Here is an 18,742-nt window from a genome sequence, read left to right as displayed (position 1 = left end):
ACAATCTGCTGATCTAGTGCAACCGAACTGCTGAGTGTCACAAGGCCAGCAGCAGAACCCTCAGATATTCCACTCAAAAGTTGAAGAGAGATCCTTTCCCCCAGCCCCCGCCCCCAATCAAAAGCACATCTTTTTCTAACTACCAGTGCTTCGTGTAATCAGTACAACCTCACATCCTCACACAGACCAAGAAAGATTTACTATAACTGTTTACAGGTTTTTAAATGGAAAATTATAATCTAAACATGCCCTCTGCAATAAGCTTCAGATACATTAAAAATAAAGCACATTGTAAAATTTAATAGAAACAGGTGTCAATTTGTTGACCAAAATACTCTGGCGAGGATATTATTATAATTAAACAAGTAACATGATGAACTCAAAATGTAGCTGCTTAAGCATGTGAAAGGCAAATGCTATGTTATACCGTATTCCGTATCTTAAAACAAAACAAACACCCTTACTATAGCTAGTCCGTGCCACATGTCCCCCTCTGAACTCCTCAGCAACAGGAGTTTACTACTCCCCAGGTATTCACTGTAAAGCCACAGCCACCATGGAAATGCAATCCATTGTGAGGACAGACCATATCAAGATAGGCATCAGGATGAGTACCCACCTCCTGTGCCTTTCTCAGAGGACTAACAAGAGTTAGAAACAGAGAGCTAACCAGCCTGGTTTCTCAAGCAGAACATAAATGACACTCTTGGTCACACAAGTGTCTGTTGTGGGGATTGCTGATTCACCAGAGTTTGTTTCACAGCATACTGCAGAGGGAAGGGTGCTCTACCCAAACTCCAGCAGCGATGCTTCCACGGCCCGTGTGTGACAGCCTCAAATTGAAAACACAGCAAAGTCTCCGCAGTGCACTCTCTGTGGGGAGATCTCTCAAATATCAGAGCACTAGACTAATGTACTTACTATACTTGAGGTTACTCCAGACATATGTGGCTCTACAGTCTACAGATTTATTAAAAATCATGCTAAAAACTAAAATAACACCAATATAAAATTTCTAAAGATGAAGAAATGAAACCACCAAAGTAACTTAGGGACAACAATGGATTTATGTGGCAAAAGAAATCTAGCAAAATTATCACGGAGCTATGACATCAAAATTTTCTCAATCAGAACCATTTATCAAGATACTTTTGAAGCCCTCTGATTGGAGATGATAGAACTACCAAAAAGAAACAAAAAAACAAAAAACACCTGTCTGTCCCATCAGAGTGCTATTTTGTGGACGAAACTGGAGGCTCAGACAACAAACAGAGGAACAAACACATCTGTGACAAAGAACAAATTAAACCCTGCTCCAACTGATTTGAGTGCCTGGTACCACACCAGTACTGTTGGACACATTTCCTTAAACAGTAAAGTTCTTTCCAGGTACTTGGTTTCAGTCTGCTACATTAAAAGAGAAAACAATATTGTCTACCAGGACTTTTCTAAAGGGAAAGGGGACTTGTAGCTTCTATCTTAGAGGCAAGAGGTGCCACTGGGTGGCTGGCAAGTACACAAGTGCACTTACCAGGGGTTCCTGCAGGGTCCTACATGGCGCTACTGCCAGCTGGCTGCTCCACTTGGTCTAGACAAGAAAGATACAGGAATGAAACATGAGGGGAGTGAAATGGAAATGACAAAGAGCAGCATGAGACATAGCGTGTGTAGAGGAAGAAATGTGCACATAAAGATGAAGAAAAACCAAGACAGAGCAATTATCTACTGCATCAAGTCTCTTCTATATCCAAACACAGGCCACGCCTATGTTCTTAGTTGCTGAAGTTAAGATCCATGTACTAGGCTCACTGTCACGTTTATACCATGCCTATGTTATAAGACATGACGCTCACACTACCTACAAACCATTCTTCTAGAAGACCTTAAAGTACCAACCCATGCCTGAAATAAAGACCCACAGATCAGAGATGAGAGGTGTCTACCCAGGTCTCACAACTATAGCTCTAGCACCATAATTAATGAAGATAATACTGCTCAAAGTGCTCCTTCTCCTGCAGCCATCTCCTCATGCCTCAGTCAGCACACCCGACTCTTGGCACCCGTTAATAACCTGGTACACGAAGCAGATACATTAAGACTTCTACACACTCAGCATAAGGATGCCAGTCAAGTTGGAAGGAAGCACTCTTCCATTTTCATTTTACCTTACATCAAAAACTCAGTCAACAGCACAGATCTCTGCTCCAAACAAATATGATTCAGCAAGGAAACAGGCGTTTCTAATCAAACAGCTGCCCTATAAAGACACTCAACAGCTGAAATGGCTGCTCTCTAGACAATGGACAGCCTTATACTGCTAGTGCCCAAGGTGGGAGTTGCAAAATCAAAATTGCTTAAGGCAGCACATTAATAATTTAACCCAGATCTGGACTATGCTCTACTATTTGAATAAACTAGACAAACAACAGGAAATACTAGAGAATAATGTTTCACTTAAAAATGTTCAGGCAGCAAAGAAAATGCAAAATTCCAGGTTTGCTCAAGCGACATTAAAAATTCAGCACAACAGTGAAGTTCCTGCATATGATCATTTAACTGAACTAATTTTAGAAATCCATAGAACTCTCCTTGTGTGTTGCCTCCTCACTGAGGAGTTAGCCATCTCTTCAGTATCAACAGAATTAGGGCAGCACAAAAGCCAGGCCCATGGATCTTTCTTTGGAGCTCATACTGTCCCCATCCTTGGATACAAACAGTTAACCAGGATTATTGTGAGACTGTACGCTTCACCATGAAAGGTCACTGAAGGTCTGAGTGGCAGACCAACAGTATCAGCAGAGGCCATCAACTTGGGCTGTCCACTGCCTCTAGTCCTCGCCATTCAGCCAGACCAACTTCTCAGCAACTCAACTTCTGTTGCCACCACTCTAGCAAAGTCCATTTCCCGTGATTACCACAAAGGTCATAATTTCAAGTTGAATGTTCCTTCTGTTTCTTTTGTCTTGTATTCTTCCACTGACAATGGGATAGAAGTATCTTCCATCCCTAGAATCCCTCTTCCTAATCTCACAGCATTACCATCCACTATCTCCAGCTTCTGCAAGGTCTCTCTTTCTTCCTGTCCCTCAGGGGAAATCTGACAATTGGAAGTATGCTTCCCTAGTAGGCTACAGAAAGACTTCCACAAACACACAGAGCTAGGATGAGAGAGAGGCACAAAGGCTCAGTGAGCACACAGAAGGTAATAGGTGTGGGAGAGCTGTTTAGTCAAAGGTGAGAACCAGCACCATGAGGAACTTGGAAGACTATCCCAGCTCCCCTAACCTCAAACACAGCTTTCAACTTCACATTATTGTGTGAACTGCCCCAAGTCACAGCACATCAAGTCAGTACCATCCTGGAACTTCAATTCTCATCCAATTCTCCCCTTCATCCTTTGTGTTCCAAGAGTCCTGTTTATGACATTTTTCAGGTTCTAATTTCACTCTTAAAAATGAGACACAATGAATCCTTCTATATCTCAGGCAAAGTGTGAGCAATTCATTAAATCACTTAAGCTCATTATACACTTTTCCCCACATTTCTGTACGGCAACGTCGGCTGATGAGCAGCACTCAGGAAATATAGCTAAGATACAAACTTGGGTTCTGAAAACCAGATGAGAAGTTTAACTGGGAATAAGTACTAAATACTAGCTCGGGTGGACTGTTAAAAGTAAAGCCACCTCTGATCATGTTAACAAGGTAGAAGAATAGACAGGTAATGGCACCATCAGTACCTTAAGGAGCCAGTTATGTTAGAGAGTAGTGGGCAGGAGGGAAAACAATGTCAGCACTGTCTTCCACTGGAGGTAACTGAATGGTCTACAGTGGGTATACAGACAGCAGAAAAGCTGGGAACACGTATGAAACTAAGTTCTTCACAAAGAATTCCAGCCAATTTTCTATATCTGTATACTTGTAGGTCACCAAAAGCCACTGGAGGGAGACTCAGGAAGCGGAGATGACAGGACTGATGGGGCCCAGTGTCTGAGACATGGTGCCCAGAAGGACTTCTGTAAAGGTCATCAAACAGCACTATGTCCCTGGAACAAGGTCACAAGTAGCTCCCAGGGAAGAGGCCCTGTCAGTCTACTAGCTTGACACTGCTAAGAGGCTGGGACTCGCTTTTCATGTCATAGAAATGAAAGAAACATGCTACACACTTCTCAGAATTTTTTTTTTAAACTTAACTTCTAATTTACCTGAGAGCAAAAAACTGGTAAGCTCCTTCAGAACAATCACACCTCTTTTTCTACAGCTAGGGTCACTAAGAGCTGTCTGTAATCACTGAGGCACATTATCAAAATAAAACCTTCATGACTTTAACTTTGTTCCACATATTAAACAGATCTCTCCAACAACCTCCAAATGCCTAAGCTCTGCAGCTTTGCTGTGTAAATTTCTAATGTGCCTGCTCCTTCCAGGGAGCTGCAGAGCCTGTGTGAGACTTCAGGCTCCCCCACTTCCACACAATCACACATAGATAGATGCTTCTTCTTATTCTACCAATTCAGGAGGATAAACAAGAGTGTTGACCCTAAGGGTGGGAGGAAGACTAGGATGAAGGCTTGCCAGAACCAGGTTTAGAACACAGGGGCCTCTGAGGCCAGTGCTCATGGTTGAGGGAAAGGGTCTCTGTCATTCTCAACCCAGGCCCTCATTTTACCTGTTCCCAGTAGATGTTCCATGTACAAGGTCATACATCCTTCTCTTTAAGAACTGTGCTAAATCAAGGGGGCACACTTAATCAAAAGGTCTTCAGAAAAAATAACCTGCAAACCCGAATGGACGTACTGCACCACAGCTCTTGGGCCATGATGAGAGAAATAAGAGCTGACCCCATTCATTGCAAGCAAACAGGAACCACCTGGGTACAGGCTGGTGGTCCAGCGGCAGAGGCAGGCAGATTTCTGAGGCCAGTTTGCTCTACAGAGTGAGTTCCAGAACAGCCAGGGCTAGACAGAAAAAAAAAAAAAAAAAAAAACTGTCTCGAAAAAAACAAAAGAATAAAAAGAATCATCTATAAGGAGTACCCATCAGATTCTACTCAAAAAACTCTGGAATCCTCCGCCCTTAGAAATCTAAGTTGTCGGCCTATGTCCCTTCATGTGCACCCTCTGGTAAATCTCTACGTCAGCCGTTTGTGTTGGTCCTTAGGTTGACACTCAACAGGAACAGAGGTGATTATGGATATGTGTGAGTCTAATGAGGCAGGAAAGAAAAAGTATTCCCAATACCCATAAACACTCTAGCAGTGCAGGCCAATGCTTTAGCAGTATAAGATACAAGTGCAGTCTACTTTTACAAGTATAAGATACAAGTACTATCTATTCTTACAGACTTTATTACTCTTAATACTTTCTTATTATTATTCTTTTCTTATTACTTTCAACCTGCTTTGCTCTAACTTGAACATCCGTTTTACATTTATTTTAATGTGTGCAATGTGTGTGTGTGTACTCAAGTCCGTGTGGACATGAGAGGACAACTTTCTTTTTTTTTTTTTTAAATTACGTATTTTCCTCAATTACATTTCCAATGCTATCCCACAAGTCCCCCATACCCTCCCCCCCCCCCAGAGGACAACTTTCAAGAGTTGGTGTTCTCGTACCACCACGTGCATCCACAGATGGAACTAAAGTCATCAGGCTTGGAGGTAAACACTTTTTTGTGCCTCTTTGGTCCCCAAGTTAAGTTCTTTGTTTTGTTTTTAAATTAAACACATTGAGGTTCACATTAGTAGTTTTTACTCTTCAGGGAAGGACACCCTGGACACCTTTGAAATCCAGGTAAAACCTAAGGCCTCTCTCCCAAGTTCCTCCATTACTATGGAATAAACATGTTAGTCATGCTGGGCATGAGCACATTTTGTAGTCCACACTAAGGTCTGGGCCTCCTCTTATTGGAAAGCGGCTGTAAGTGCACACAAGCACAGTGCCCACTCCACAGAAGCACACCTGTGTAGTCTCTAACTTCTCAGAACTGTCAAATCCCTTTGCTTCCCTCAAAGCTAGATTCAACAGTCACTTCTAAGAAAGTGGTTCTTCACATTTGAGTACAAAAAAAATCTGAAATGTATTCAGTTACTTTTAAGACTAATGATTTCTGAGAAAATGTATATAAACTTCATTCAAAATGTCAAACACATAAAACCTGGTTAAAAGGCACGGCAGTCAGGAGTGCTGTGAACTACACAGGGTAGACCAAAGAAGACAAGCCTTCATCCCAACAAGCCAATGATGAGCAGATGTTCGACACATACATCAAATGTCACAGGTCATCTGCCCACGCCCCAGCAGCACAGGTGAGCAAGTTAAGGTAACAAGTACAACCAGGCAGACTACAAGTAGGACTGCAGGTAAGACTAACTCTTACATAGTTAAACCTAATAGTTACGTCTGTATCTCAAAAGCAAAACTGTCGATTTCTAAAGAGCATGTTAGAAAATGTTGAAACTTGACTTGTTAGATGCGTGCTGGTAAACCCAAGCACTGACAGTCAGTACAGAATTGTGCTGCTTCCTCCATTACTGTGGAATAAGCCAAGGATCAGGAGATGCACAGCGAGCAGCAAGGGAGGAGCCATCCTCATTCTGCTATTGTGAGGCAAAAGCTCTCACTTTCGGTCCTAGGCTGGCTCAGGTGGCAGGAGCCACCACAACCTGCTCATCTATCTTACCCCAGCTCACAGAGGCTTACACTAAAAGGCAAGAACACGAAAAGCAACATTGTTACTAAAACAAGGAGTCAATTTGGCCTTCTTTTTATTTTCTGGTTTTTCAATCTGGCCCTTCTGATTCTAAGGCTGTGCTATTTTTGCTCACTGCAAACATAGTCCATTCTTCAACACTTGAGGTACAGAGATCTGCAGTACCCCCCACCCCCCACACATTCAGACGCCATTTGAAGAAGTCACTCATTTGCAAAGTATAGATTTGTATTCAACAAGGAAGCAGCCAACAGTGAATCTGTGGATCCCTGCAATGTGCATTTCTGCTTGGCTTAGGATAAAAAACAAAACAAAACAAAAAAATATTTAGGTCATTATTTTAACTTGTACTTTTGACAATTACCCAAGAGATGTGTAAGACATTGTCTCCTCAAAGCTTAACCAGAAACAGAGTAAGCTACATACAGTTTAATACTGTCTACACCACATTACAAATATATGCAACTATGAATTTACCACCTTAGCATACAGAATAGGTTTTTTTAAATCTTCAACAGTTTTGATGCAATGGTAACTGCAACGTGACACTTAGCCTCCATCTTATCATTAAACATTCCCATAACCTAAGTAACAAGCAGAAGATATTTCCTGGAATAATTCATGTCGTTACTGGTAAAATTCCTAATGGTGAGTACACATGGCACTTTGGGTCCTTAAAAAGAAAAAAAAAAAGTCAACCAACTGCAGCTAATGACAGACTAATCCTCCTAGATATAGAATGTGTGGGTACCATTGTGAACTGCATTGTACAGCCTCTGAAAACATACCAGGAGACTGTCCCACATTGGAGAAATCAAAGTTGTCTGTTTATGGATAGACTCCACACTGCCCCCTGCCTGTGAGCACTCACATCCTCACAGCAAAGGACCCAAGGAGGAGGCGCAGAGTGACCCCCATTCTTCTCCTAGACTTTGGACTTTATCTTATAGCCAGCAGTCACTCTATCCCTCAGGCAAAGAGGCTCTGACAATCTCAGATTAAAAACACAAACAGCTAGCAGGTCCAGAAAGGCATATTCTACATCTCAGCCTGGCAAGAAAATGAAAACTAAACCTGAGAAGTCAGTAAAAACAACAAAAGGCCCAAAGACTGAATCGTCAACTGTACTAGAACTTCAAACAGTGCCCATAATACTGTTCTTAGATCTAAATACGGGCAAACAAACCAGTTTGCCTTCATTTTTTTGTGGCACGTGATGTCAAGAAATCTACAAAAGACTGTATCCCAAGAGGTGGGATTATAAACACAGGAGTAAAGATTATCACTATAGTGTGCTTACTCTCTCTCTCTCTCTCTCTCTCTCTCACACACACACACACACAGAGCTTAAGCATATTTATTCCTTTAACCAACGCAGAGACAAAGCCCTACTTAACTAACAGTGTTCACTCATTAACTGTGAAATTGGTCTTGGTCAAGCCACCATTAAACTAGTAACATACGTCTGAAAAGGTCCAGAGTATCACGTGAGCAAAGACGCCATCTCATTTCAGAAACCAGAGAATTTTTATATACCACACTAATACAGTCTCATTGCTTTATCATAAAATGTCTTGGCTCTAAAACTATATTCCTGTAAATTCAAAATAAGTGTTATAGTATGCTTTGAGTATATAACATGTAAGGTAACCATCCATTCACCAGCTGATAATTAAAATGTCTATGAAGAAGTACTCTGAAGACAGAGTGGCAGTACAGTACACATCTTTAGTCCCCACACACTGGGGGATGGAAGCTGGAGGAGAATTTCAAGTTCAAGGCCAGTCTGAGATAACAATAAGCCAAAAAAAAAAAAAAAAAAAAAAAACCTTCATAAATGTCCAGATCATGCCCTCTTTCCTTTCTGTCACTGCCATGCCATCCAGACTAAGGAAGACCTGGAAACTCCGGGGCCACATGAGCCACAGCCACAGCCACAGCCGCATCGGTAAGCACAACAAGCACCCAGAAGGCCATGGAAATGCTGGGGGCGTGCATTACCACAGACTCAACTTTGACAAATATCATCCAGGTTACTTTGGGAAAGTTGGTGTGAGGCGTTACCACATGAAGAGGAACCAGAGCTGCTGCCCAACAGGCAACCTGGATGAATTGTGGACGTTGGTCAGCGAGCAGACACTGGTCAATGCGGCAAAGAACAAGACTGGAGCTGCTCCCATCATTGATGTTGTGCAATCGGCTACTACCGAGTTCTGGGCAGGGGAAGCTCCCTGAGCAACCTGTCATCGTGAAGGCCACACTCCTCAGCAGAAGAGCTGAAGAGAAGATGAAGGGTGTGGAGGTGCCTGTGTTCTGGTGGCTTAAAGCCACTCTGGAGGTTAATTAAATGCTAACATTTTCCATGTGGTCTGAGTAGGCTCTTTGCACCCTTCCTTGTCTACAAGTTTGGAATCTGCCTAACATTCTAGGAAGACGTGAGGTGTGGGCCCTTGATAGAGCCACTCAGTCTGCGATAATAAAGGTAGCCCAACTTCACACAATTGTAAATTCCTACATCCCTGTGGGCTCTATGTATGGGTCTTGATGTTCAAAGAATTGATGAAGGCCACTACTTTCAGCCCAGCATGAAAATCCTCAGGACCAGAAGCGAGATGGGTTTTCCTGAAAATCTAAAGTTCTGAGAAAAACCTTGCTGTCCAGATTGCTAGCTGTTGCCTGGCTTTGTAAGCTCACTGTAACGGACTGGGCCACTTATTACTGGACAGCTTAGTATGGAAACTTAGGGGCGGAGGCAGTGGCTCCATCCAGCTTCACTTTCTGAGGGCATCCAGGTGTTGTTCCTAGGAGCATGCCTGCCTGCAAGAGGACATCAGCACAGCACACTGACTGAGACACTTGACAACCAAAGCTGTGACCTTTGAACTATTGGCAAGATGAAACTTTACGTAAAGAGTACTGGAGGAAATAAAACCAAGATCCTGACTGTCTACATTTTTAATCTGGAACATTAAACCAAAGTTAACTCTTGAGATTTTAGGGAGTGAGGGAGACTGTGCATGCTTAGTACTGAAGCTGCTTTAGTAGCCAAGTGCATGGTAAGAGGCAATATAAGTTGGGAGGAGTCATTTAATATGGAAAAAATCATTTTAGGAGGTTTTGGAGGATAAAAGACTTCTGGCTCTAGAGATATAATACTGTATGTCACTCCTAGTACTACTAGGGGTCCAGATGATGTACCTGTTATGGGGTAGATAAGCATGTGGCAGTCAGGACAACTATAGGATCTGTAACATGACATTTGTGTAACCATAGTAATTCTATATAAAGGTTTTAGGCATGTGGCTTCATTGTTATCTCCTAAAGCATATATTTAAACAGGTTTTTATAGCAAAACACTAAAAAAAATGTTCCAGATGGTAACCAGAGTTGGAAATAATAAACAGCTACACTCGCTGGTTCAAAGCTCCCAGAGTTCTCTAGTCTCCCACTCACGCTCTACTGGGGCTTAACATGCACTACTTCTGACACTGTAAGCAATATCACTTCCTCCAAACTTCTGGAGAAAACAACAGAAAGGAAATATTTAAGATGTTTGGAAATTGAGTGCAAAGCTACCTCTGCGCTGCCAATCAAGCAAGGCTACCACAGGGTCAGGTGTCAGCTACCTAACTCCAGGGGGGGGCAACTGTCTCAGCCGGAGTTTCCAGATTCACATTTATCACATTCTATTATTTAAGCAGGAAAAAGATAAAGACTCTACAGTGGGCCAAGTCGGGATGTAATGATGTGGTCAGTAGCCCAGCGATATGGTAAAGCACTTCAGCATGTCTAAGCCTATATCTGAGTCCAAGGTCCGGTGCTCCAAACAAACAAAACACTATGCACACAGACATAAGCATATAATGAATTTAAAACAATTTCTCATTAGAGGTATACATTGTGATCACAGCAAATGGGAAACTTATAAATTAAGTTGTTCATTCTTTTGAGTATCCAAAAGTAAACAGTTTACAAAATACTTGCAGCTTACTTCTGCCGACATGTTTGCTGATGTGGGATTTGTTGACTATTTTGTATTGTCTCAGCATTAGTCATGAAACACTCTTAGGACCTTGCTGCCCTGTCCACCCCCTGGCCCGCTTTACTCTTACTGAGGAGTTCAAGGAGGCAGTGCTGATGCGCGCAGTCTCCTCCTCTGCAGCACTCTGAGGCCTTGTCACTGCCGCACTGGTTCATGAACTTAGGCCAAAGACTAAGGACCCTGAACAGGATCTAATATAAAAATTAAATCTAGAAACTGATTTAGTGGAGTTCTAATTCATTTTGTGGCTGTAGTAGAAGGAAGTAATGATGGTTGCTTCTTTCCTTCCCCGCCTTAGGATGTAGGTAAGTGTTCTGGTTTTTCTGTTTGTTTTGTCAGATTATATATTTGTGAAGGGTAGTGTCTCATGGTTCATTTTGGCTTTTTGGAACACAAATGCACTACTTTGAAGTGGCATCTCCAAAGGTCTGATTTGCTGACGAAGCTGGTCTCGTCCTAGCTGCCTGACTCATTCTGTAGGAAAGGCAGGAGAATGGACTTGTTAGGAAGGAACAGTTTCCTGGACTCAGGCACAGCACCCCTTTTTCCTCTTTATTTTCTCTCTTCTTGCCTTCCCTCTTAATGGACTTCTCACGCAGTCCAGACTGGATTGTAAATTTCTGATCTGATAATAGGCATGTGCTGTTAGGCCTGGCTGAACTAACTGCAAAGGAGTGCTGGAGTTCATTTCTTCATTGTGCTTATCCTACAGTAGATTTTGTTTTTGAAGATGATCTCCCTATGTGGTTCCTGCTAGCCTAGAACTCCAGGAAAGCCAGGGCTACACAGAGCGGGAGAGGGAGGATGGGGGCACAACTGCTTTCAGTATCTTTTTCACTTAGAGGAAGTTCTTGCTTCTGTACTGTAATATAAGCTCCCCTAAACTATTAATGCTAATAAAGACCAAACTCCAGATCTCTCTGGCAGCATGGAATACACATAGGGAATCCAAACTACACAGCTCCAGGCTGTTAACCTGGACTGCAGCTTTTTCAGCTCTGCATGCAGCCTTCACTCAAAGTGCCCATCAACGGTCAATCCCCAGTTAACCAATCAAGCTTTCTATCCAATCAATTCCTAGTTGTTTAATTTTTTATTTATTCATTCATTCATTCGTTTACTAAGACATGGTCTCTCTATGTAGCCGTGGCTGTCCTAGATAGAACTCTCTTTATACACCAGGTTGGCCTCAAACTCAGAGATGTAAACTCAGTCTCAGTCTCCCAGATACTGGGATTAAAGACATGCACTACTACACCTGGCTCCTGCTTTCGTTAGAGGCAACTTCAAATATAAAACTACAACTACACCCTCCTCTGTCAGGTTCCAAGCTCAGGAACACCGAGTTCCTGTATCTAAACACCATCTGTGAACTGGAATACGAAACTGCCTAGGGAAGAGAAGCACAGCTAGTTTTAAACCAATTTAAAGATCAGTTATTTAAGCAAAAAAACCTGGTGTTCATATATTTAAGGAAACAACAAAATTAAGGGTTTTAACATGCAAGTTATAGTCAGATTTAAAAAACTAGACTAATCTGAACTCATTATAAGGGTCTTCTAGAAAATGCAATTATAATCAAACTTTTTTTTCTGGATTAGACAAGTCATAGCTTCCAATTCCCTTATAGACAGAATACACAGCAGCACGTGTCAGAGTTCCTAACACACTCCATCAGATGTCTCAAATAGTTTTTTTTATATTAGGATTCTACACTGGCAAGTGAGATGGCTCAGCAGATAAAGAAAGGCACTTGTTCCCAAGCCTGACAAACTGAGTTTAATTCCCAGAACCCACATTGTTATGATCTACACCCTACTCTGCCTCTGGCCATGTGCACAGGCACAGGCACAAGCACAGAAACAAAGAAATTACACTTGTGAAGACATTTTATAAAATTCTGGCTAATCCACACAATTCTTCTGTGAACAAGGCTACATATCATTAAGAATCAAAGGCACAGAAACAGTTTCCAACACGTAGCACAAATCTGGAGCCCCTCAGCGGAGGCTCAAGTATAGAAAAAGTAACAGATGTCTTCTCCCTCCTGGTGAAAAGCTTACTGAAACCGTACTGAGCATAGACACAGTCCACAGCAGGAAAGGTGGGCAGGACATGCACTGTTCAATGAAGGCATCTCTCAGATGGATGGCATCTAGGGTTTCAGGAGACACCACTGTTAAGACTCACTATATTCTTTGCCTGCCATACAGCCTGACTTAACAAGTCTGAGGTCACAAGCACAGGAACACACCTGTCAAGAGGTGAGGGCCCAGTTAAGTCTACCTAAGAACTGCCTACCACCATCAGGCCTCGATCACTCGGCTCCAGTCAGGAATATGCAACAGTTGCTAGAAGAGACCAAGTGATCATTTCATGTAAGCCAGCCTGTTCTCTTCTTTTATAAAGTGTACTTTTGAATAGCTAACTTCAAACCCTGTACTGCTGCCCACTGCATTTACAAAAGCATGGACACCTCCCCAGTTGATAAGTTGATATCCTTCAGCAGATCACCAATCTCAAACACGTTCTTGACTCTCGCCTGAGCAGCGCCCATTCTTCATCTGGAGCTAGGACAAAACACTCCACAGATGTAAGATGAGTGGGAACACTGGTGGGGGGCTCAGCAGTCTGCAAGTCTCTCTTCAGGAGGCTGGGCACCCACCACCAGCACACCTTTCCTTCTACACATTTCCAACGAGCCTAACAGTCTTCTTTGATGCCATATCCCTCTCACAGGGAAAATTCATGCATTGCTCTTTCTCAAGATCCTTCTCATGACAACCAGGAAGCCTCAAGGGGCCTCTGCTGACCCACATGAACAAGGAGAGACACTTAGTATGGCTTGCACTTGATTGTAATTATGTAGACTAGGAACTTCACAGAGCTGGCATTTAATGCCTAATTTAGCCAGCTCCTGAATCTCCCCAACCAATGCAAACATGGTACCTTGCAGAAAAGAGGCCAATATAGCCATGTACAGAGCTGAGTTTCTCAGGTCAAGAAATTCTCACATGCATGGAGTATAAGCTTGTCTAGATCATATGTCTCGTCTCTGCCTGGAGCCCTCAGCCCCCTGGAACTTCATGTCACTTATGACACAGGTGAAGGAAGGCCCTGACAGGAATTGTACCACACCCCACACAGATGTTATTATGAGCCCTTGGCCAACCTTATCTCATCTGCCCACGCCCCTACCTGGACTGCGTTCTCTGCATGTGAAATTTTTCAGCTGTTCTAACCTGGCCTGGGCTGCTCAGCACCTCTGGGGAAGAATGTCAAGTATGCTCAATTTCAAAACACGCCAGTGCTCTTCATTACACCAAGAGGATTCCTTTGAACAATTCTATGCAGAAACAGATGAAGCACTTCCTTCTTAAGGTTGACTGTAGTTTAAATGTTGTACGTTAGTTGAAAGTCACCAGGTAACTAGCTGATATTCTCAGACAGGACAGAGCCTTACTGAACATAATCCTGTGCAGCCCATTAAAGGCTATATACTTAGTCTTCAACCACCCAGCTCTCAGAGCCAAGGGACTTCTTGCTCCTATAAATAACTCTTCTCTCCTAACCTGCCTGAACCGGGAGGTCAGTGGGTTAGATAGCTACTAGTAAGGGTGAATGGGAGTGAGGCTGAACCTAGTGAAGAAAACAGGGAAGAATCCAGCACTTAGGTAGAGCTCTAGGTGGTCATAAACATCCGCTGGCTGGAGGAGCCACCAGCTCAGTAAGTCCTCAACAAGAAACCCACAGCCACATTAGAGTCTCGTTTCCAAGTGTCTTCAAATTTCAAAAAACACCCTCCCCGTTTTGTTATCCCACGTGTTCCTCAGTGACCAAGAGGTTAAAGATGAAGCTAAAGCTAGAGCTCATGTGGCTTCACAATCACCCATTGTTAAAGCTGGAAAAGTGTACCTCAGAACAGTGTCAAGACTGGGCCACCGTCCCACACCAGGGAGAGCCCTAGGTACCTCACGTCTCCCATTCCTTCCAGCAAACCCATCTGTGCAATGCCGGTGATGCTCCTCCTTCAGGTAGGGCTCTGTACACACACTGCGACTGCAGTGAAGTTCCAAAGCCACACTCCCCACAACTGGGTTTAGTGCAGTGCCACAGCACTTGCTTATTAGCACCACAAGACCCTGAGTCTCATCTCCAGTGCCACTAGACAAAGAAAGATTCATTAACAGTCATTACTTATGGTTAGCCAACTCAATTGCATTTCTCAGTCATGAGTAGGAGACAGAAATCAAGAAGGAAATAAAAATTCTCAATGTGGCCTTTTCTCTGTTCCATTATAATCTATACAGTTCATACTTAATTAGCTGGAGACATCCAACACTAAACCTTCCACTTTTCTACCTGAAAGCTTTAACCTGTTCAAACCAAGCCACTTCTGACATTCAAGCTTACAGAGGCTGCTCAGACATGCATACGATTCAGCAGAAACAGAAAGCTGAGTTCCAGTGAAAAATGCCTAGTGCATGTACACCTACAACCATGGGAAACACTGCATGCTCCTTGGTCAGGTACAATATGAACTGCCATCTCAAAGCACTATGTACTGTTCTTCCTTTATACATTGTCTGAGTGTTGGCTGAGGGCCAGCCAACCCCTCAAACATTGATCACTGCCTTCCTGGTGTGCCCATTTCCCCTAAGTCTAGGTTACCCAAGGAACTACACAAATGGCCAGAAAGTCCAGCACATGGCAGGGCTTAACAAACATTAATGAGAGAAAGAAACAAACAAACAAAAATAGAGAGGGAGAGGGAGGGAGCAGGGAAGGAAAGTAGAAAGGTAGGTAAGTAGGTAGTAAGTAGGTAGGTAGCAGACACAGGACCCAGGGCTTCTAACTACCTAATACACACAAAAGTCCTCATGATCCACCGACAATCCGATGATGAGTTCTGAAAGGTCCCTCTTGGCAACACACAGCTGCCATGCAAAGGAGCTAAGGTCCAGAACCGTGAAGAACTCAGTCCTTTGTTTCAAAAGTACGAGGTTATGCCAAATATCAATCTACTAGACAGCTGTATATTCCCAACATCTGGCTTTCAGAAATAGTCCACACTGTCTATGAATCAATTTACTTTGATTCTCTCTGGTATTATTATTTAAAATGTCTAAAGTTATCCAATATAAAAAGTTCTGCCTTCAGATCTTACAAGCTGTTAAGTTAGATTTCACAGCATAATTTAAAAGGCTTGATTCATTAAGTTCTCCAAACTCAAGGTCACATATAGCAAACATGCCTCTTCTGAGATAAGCTGCCTAGAGAAGAGAAGCTATATGTTCTAAGAACGAACTCCACACGAGTCTTTTCATTAAAGCTCAAGAAAGACTCAGTGAGCTGTCTGCTACTCAGACTCTTTATCAAAATAATGGGGCAGAAAGAAATATAATTACTGCCAAGTGGTGGTGGTCCATGGCCTTTAATCACGGCACTCTGGAGGCAGAGGCAGGCAGAGCTCTGTGAGTTTGATCAAGCCTGGTTTACAGAATGAGTCCCAGGACAGGCAGGACCACATAGAGAAACCCTGACTCAAAAAAAAAAAAAAAAACAAAAAAAACAAAACAAAACCAACAGACAGACAGACAAAAGAAAAAAAAAAAAGGCACCAAACAATATAAAAACCAGCAATCTAGCCACAAAATGTGTACATTTGTGTATCACTAATAAAACAAAAAGATTATTTTCAGGTTTTTCCTCCACACTGAATTGAATTTCCACAGTAAGGAATAATAATAATAATGAAACAGTTCTGAATACACACACCAAAGTTGACACAAAGCAAAGTATGACTGCCATCAAATTACAGATCTGATAATAAGTCAAAATTAATTAAGTATAGTGGCACAGTAAGAAAGTCCCCATATCCCCTAGTTTTCAGCCTCCACAAGTCATACCTTCTCTAGGAAGGCTGGTAGCATGGCTCTTGCTTACAAATATACATTAAGTACAGAAACAAGACAAATAATGGCATGGAGTCAAAATGCTGAGCCTTGGCCCAACAAAACCTCAACGTAGAGTTAAAACACTTGAGAGAGGGCTGGAATTTTCTGGACTCTTTCTTATCTTCTGACCCAGAATCAAAGTATTTACTGACCTAAAACAACAACTAAATCATCGTCAATAAACAGAAAAATGTATTCAGCAAGCGACCCACCAGCCATCCCTTGGGTGAGCCTATTTCACTTTGCTGTGAAATGCAAAGGATATGGAATTGAAAAGTCACAATGAGCTCATCAAATATGGCTTGAGAGTTTTCCAAAACCATGTTTATGCTTTTGTTTATAGCCTCACTCCCACAAAATACAATGTCTGGGAAAAGAAAAGGCTTGTTCAGATTTACCAAGATCTAAGGGGAGAGCAAAAAACAAAAAACCCAAAGTTCTTATCAAAAGCGACCACCACACCGTGCCTTGGCCTGTATTCAAAGTAGACTCAAATAAAAGATCCCCAAATTCACATTAAAAGTTTTTCGTAAAAATATTCCAGCGACGTATCGGCATGCCAGCTGGAAATATGATATAGCCAAACTATTTTCCTACCCACAAATTATCCCCTCCCTTTTATAAGTGACTGACTACACTCTACCTTCTGTTCAAAACATCTTTAACACAGATCTGAGGGGAAGGCAAGCCTCCTAAACTTCCACCAAAGCCCAACACATTCTGTGCGGCAGCCTACCTCCCTCGGCTCCCGATGCACCCCATCTTTGTCTCTCCCAGGTCCGGTTCTCCCTTCCCGTCTCCCTCCTCTGCCGCGTCCTGCGCTGTCAGCCGGGCCGGAAGGCGCAGGCGGCCCTCCCTCGCGGCGCGGCCAGCCCTATTCCGGGAGCAGGGCCGGGCCCGCACTCGGCGGCCGCACGCGCACTTCCCGCCGCGCGGGCGCTCAGGCACAAGTTCGCAAACAGCCCGAACGCGCCGGGACTGCCGTGATTCAGCAGCGGGCCGGGTGGAGACGGCGGGCAGAGCCCGGAAAAGGTCACCCCGACGCTACGGGCAACGCCCGGACCTCGACCCTTACTTAGGCCGGCGCGGGTGCGGCCCAGACCCGGCGGCAGCGGCGGCGGCGGCGATTCCTACCTCTCCGGCTCTTCGGGGAGCTCCGCTTGCTCCGGGCGCTGGCTCGCTCTTCCTCAATCGCAGCTGCTATCTCGGGGTTGTCTTCCCCATTGTACCAGACCAGGAGCTCCTCGCCAGGCGCGATTGGCTACCAAAGAGAAGAGACAAGGGGCAGACCAATCAGAAACGCGGTTGTTGGCGGGGGCGGCACGGCAGCGGGCAAGAGCGGCGCGCCGACCGCAAACAGCTGTCGGGAGGGCGCCGCCGCCGCGGGCACGCGCGGAGGGAGGCGGGGCCAGGGCGCGCGCCGGGGAAGGAGGCGGACCCTACGACGTAGGCCGGGCAGAAGGCGGAGCCGCGGCCAGGGCTAGCAGAAAATTCCTTGGCCGGCTGGGCACTCGGGACAAGCAGGACAACCTGGCAGCTTGTCACAGATGCTCGCAGGAGTGCGTGCACCGGCTGATCTGGGCCTAGTGCTCAGCCTCCATCTCCATCAACAGATTCTTTTTTTTTTTTCTTCGAGGTAGGGTTTCTCTGTGTAGCCTTGGCTGTCCTGGAACTCACTCTGTAGACCAGACTGGCCTTGAACTCAGAAATCCGCCTGCCTCTGCCTCCCAAGTGCTGGGATTAAAGACGTGTGCCACCACACACACACACACACACACACACACACACACACACACCCGCCATCAACCGATTCTTACAGCTAGTTCCAAGCCTCATGCCAACAAAGCAAAAGAGAAAACATGAGACCATTTTGCCCATGAAATTTCAGTGAATGAGAAATGTAAAGTGCTACTAAGCAAATGGCATGAGAGCTAGCAGCATACGTTTTTGATTCCAAGCACAAGTTAAGCAGGAACGCAGTGCACCTTTATCCATGCACACAACCACTATGTTAAGTATTTTAAAGCTCTGAG

General features: G+C 43.9%; 1 protein-coding gene and 1 pseudogene across 9 annotated transcripts in view; one reads left to right on the top strand and one right to left on the bottom strand.

Annotated features, from left to right (window-relative positions):
• The window catches only part of Prdm2 (PR/SET domain 2), a 101,360-nt gene that overhangs the window by 36,322 nt on the left and 46,296 nt on the right, over positions 1 to 18,742 (bottom strand). For 7 of the 9 annotated variants that reach the window (XM_021161466.2, XM_085838710.1, XM_085838706.1 and 4 more), the window contains one exon: positions 17,844 to 17,970. In XM_021161466.2, the coding sequence (XP_021017125.1) occupies positions 17,844 to 17,970 (127 nt within the window). Of the gene's footprint in view, positions 1 to 1,531; positions 1,589 to 2,165; positions 4,943 to 17,445; positions 17,802 to 17,843; positions 17,971 to 18,742 lie in introns of those variants that run through there. The other 2 variants (XM_085838708.1, XM_085838709.1) reach the window with 2 other exon arrangements.
• Positions 8,586 to 9,035, top strand: LOC110293589 (large ribosomal subunit protein uL15 pseudogene; annotated as a pseudogene).

Source organism: Mus caroli, unplaced genomic scaffold, assembly GCF_978045245.1.
Source record: "Mus caroli unplaced genomic scaffold, Mus_caroli_1 scaffold_6, whole genome shotgun sequence".
NCBI lineage: Eukaryota > Metazoa > Chordata > Mammalia > Rodentia > Muridae > Mus > Mus caroli.
This window is presented reverse-complemented; position numbering and strand designations above follow the sequence as displayed.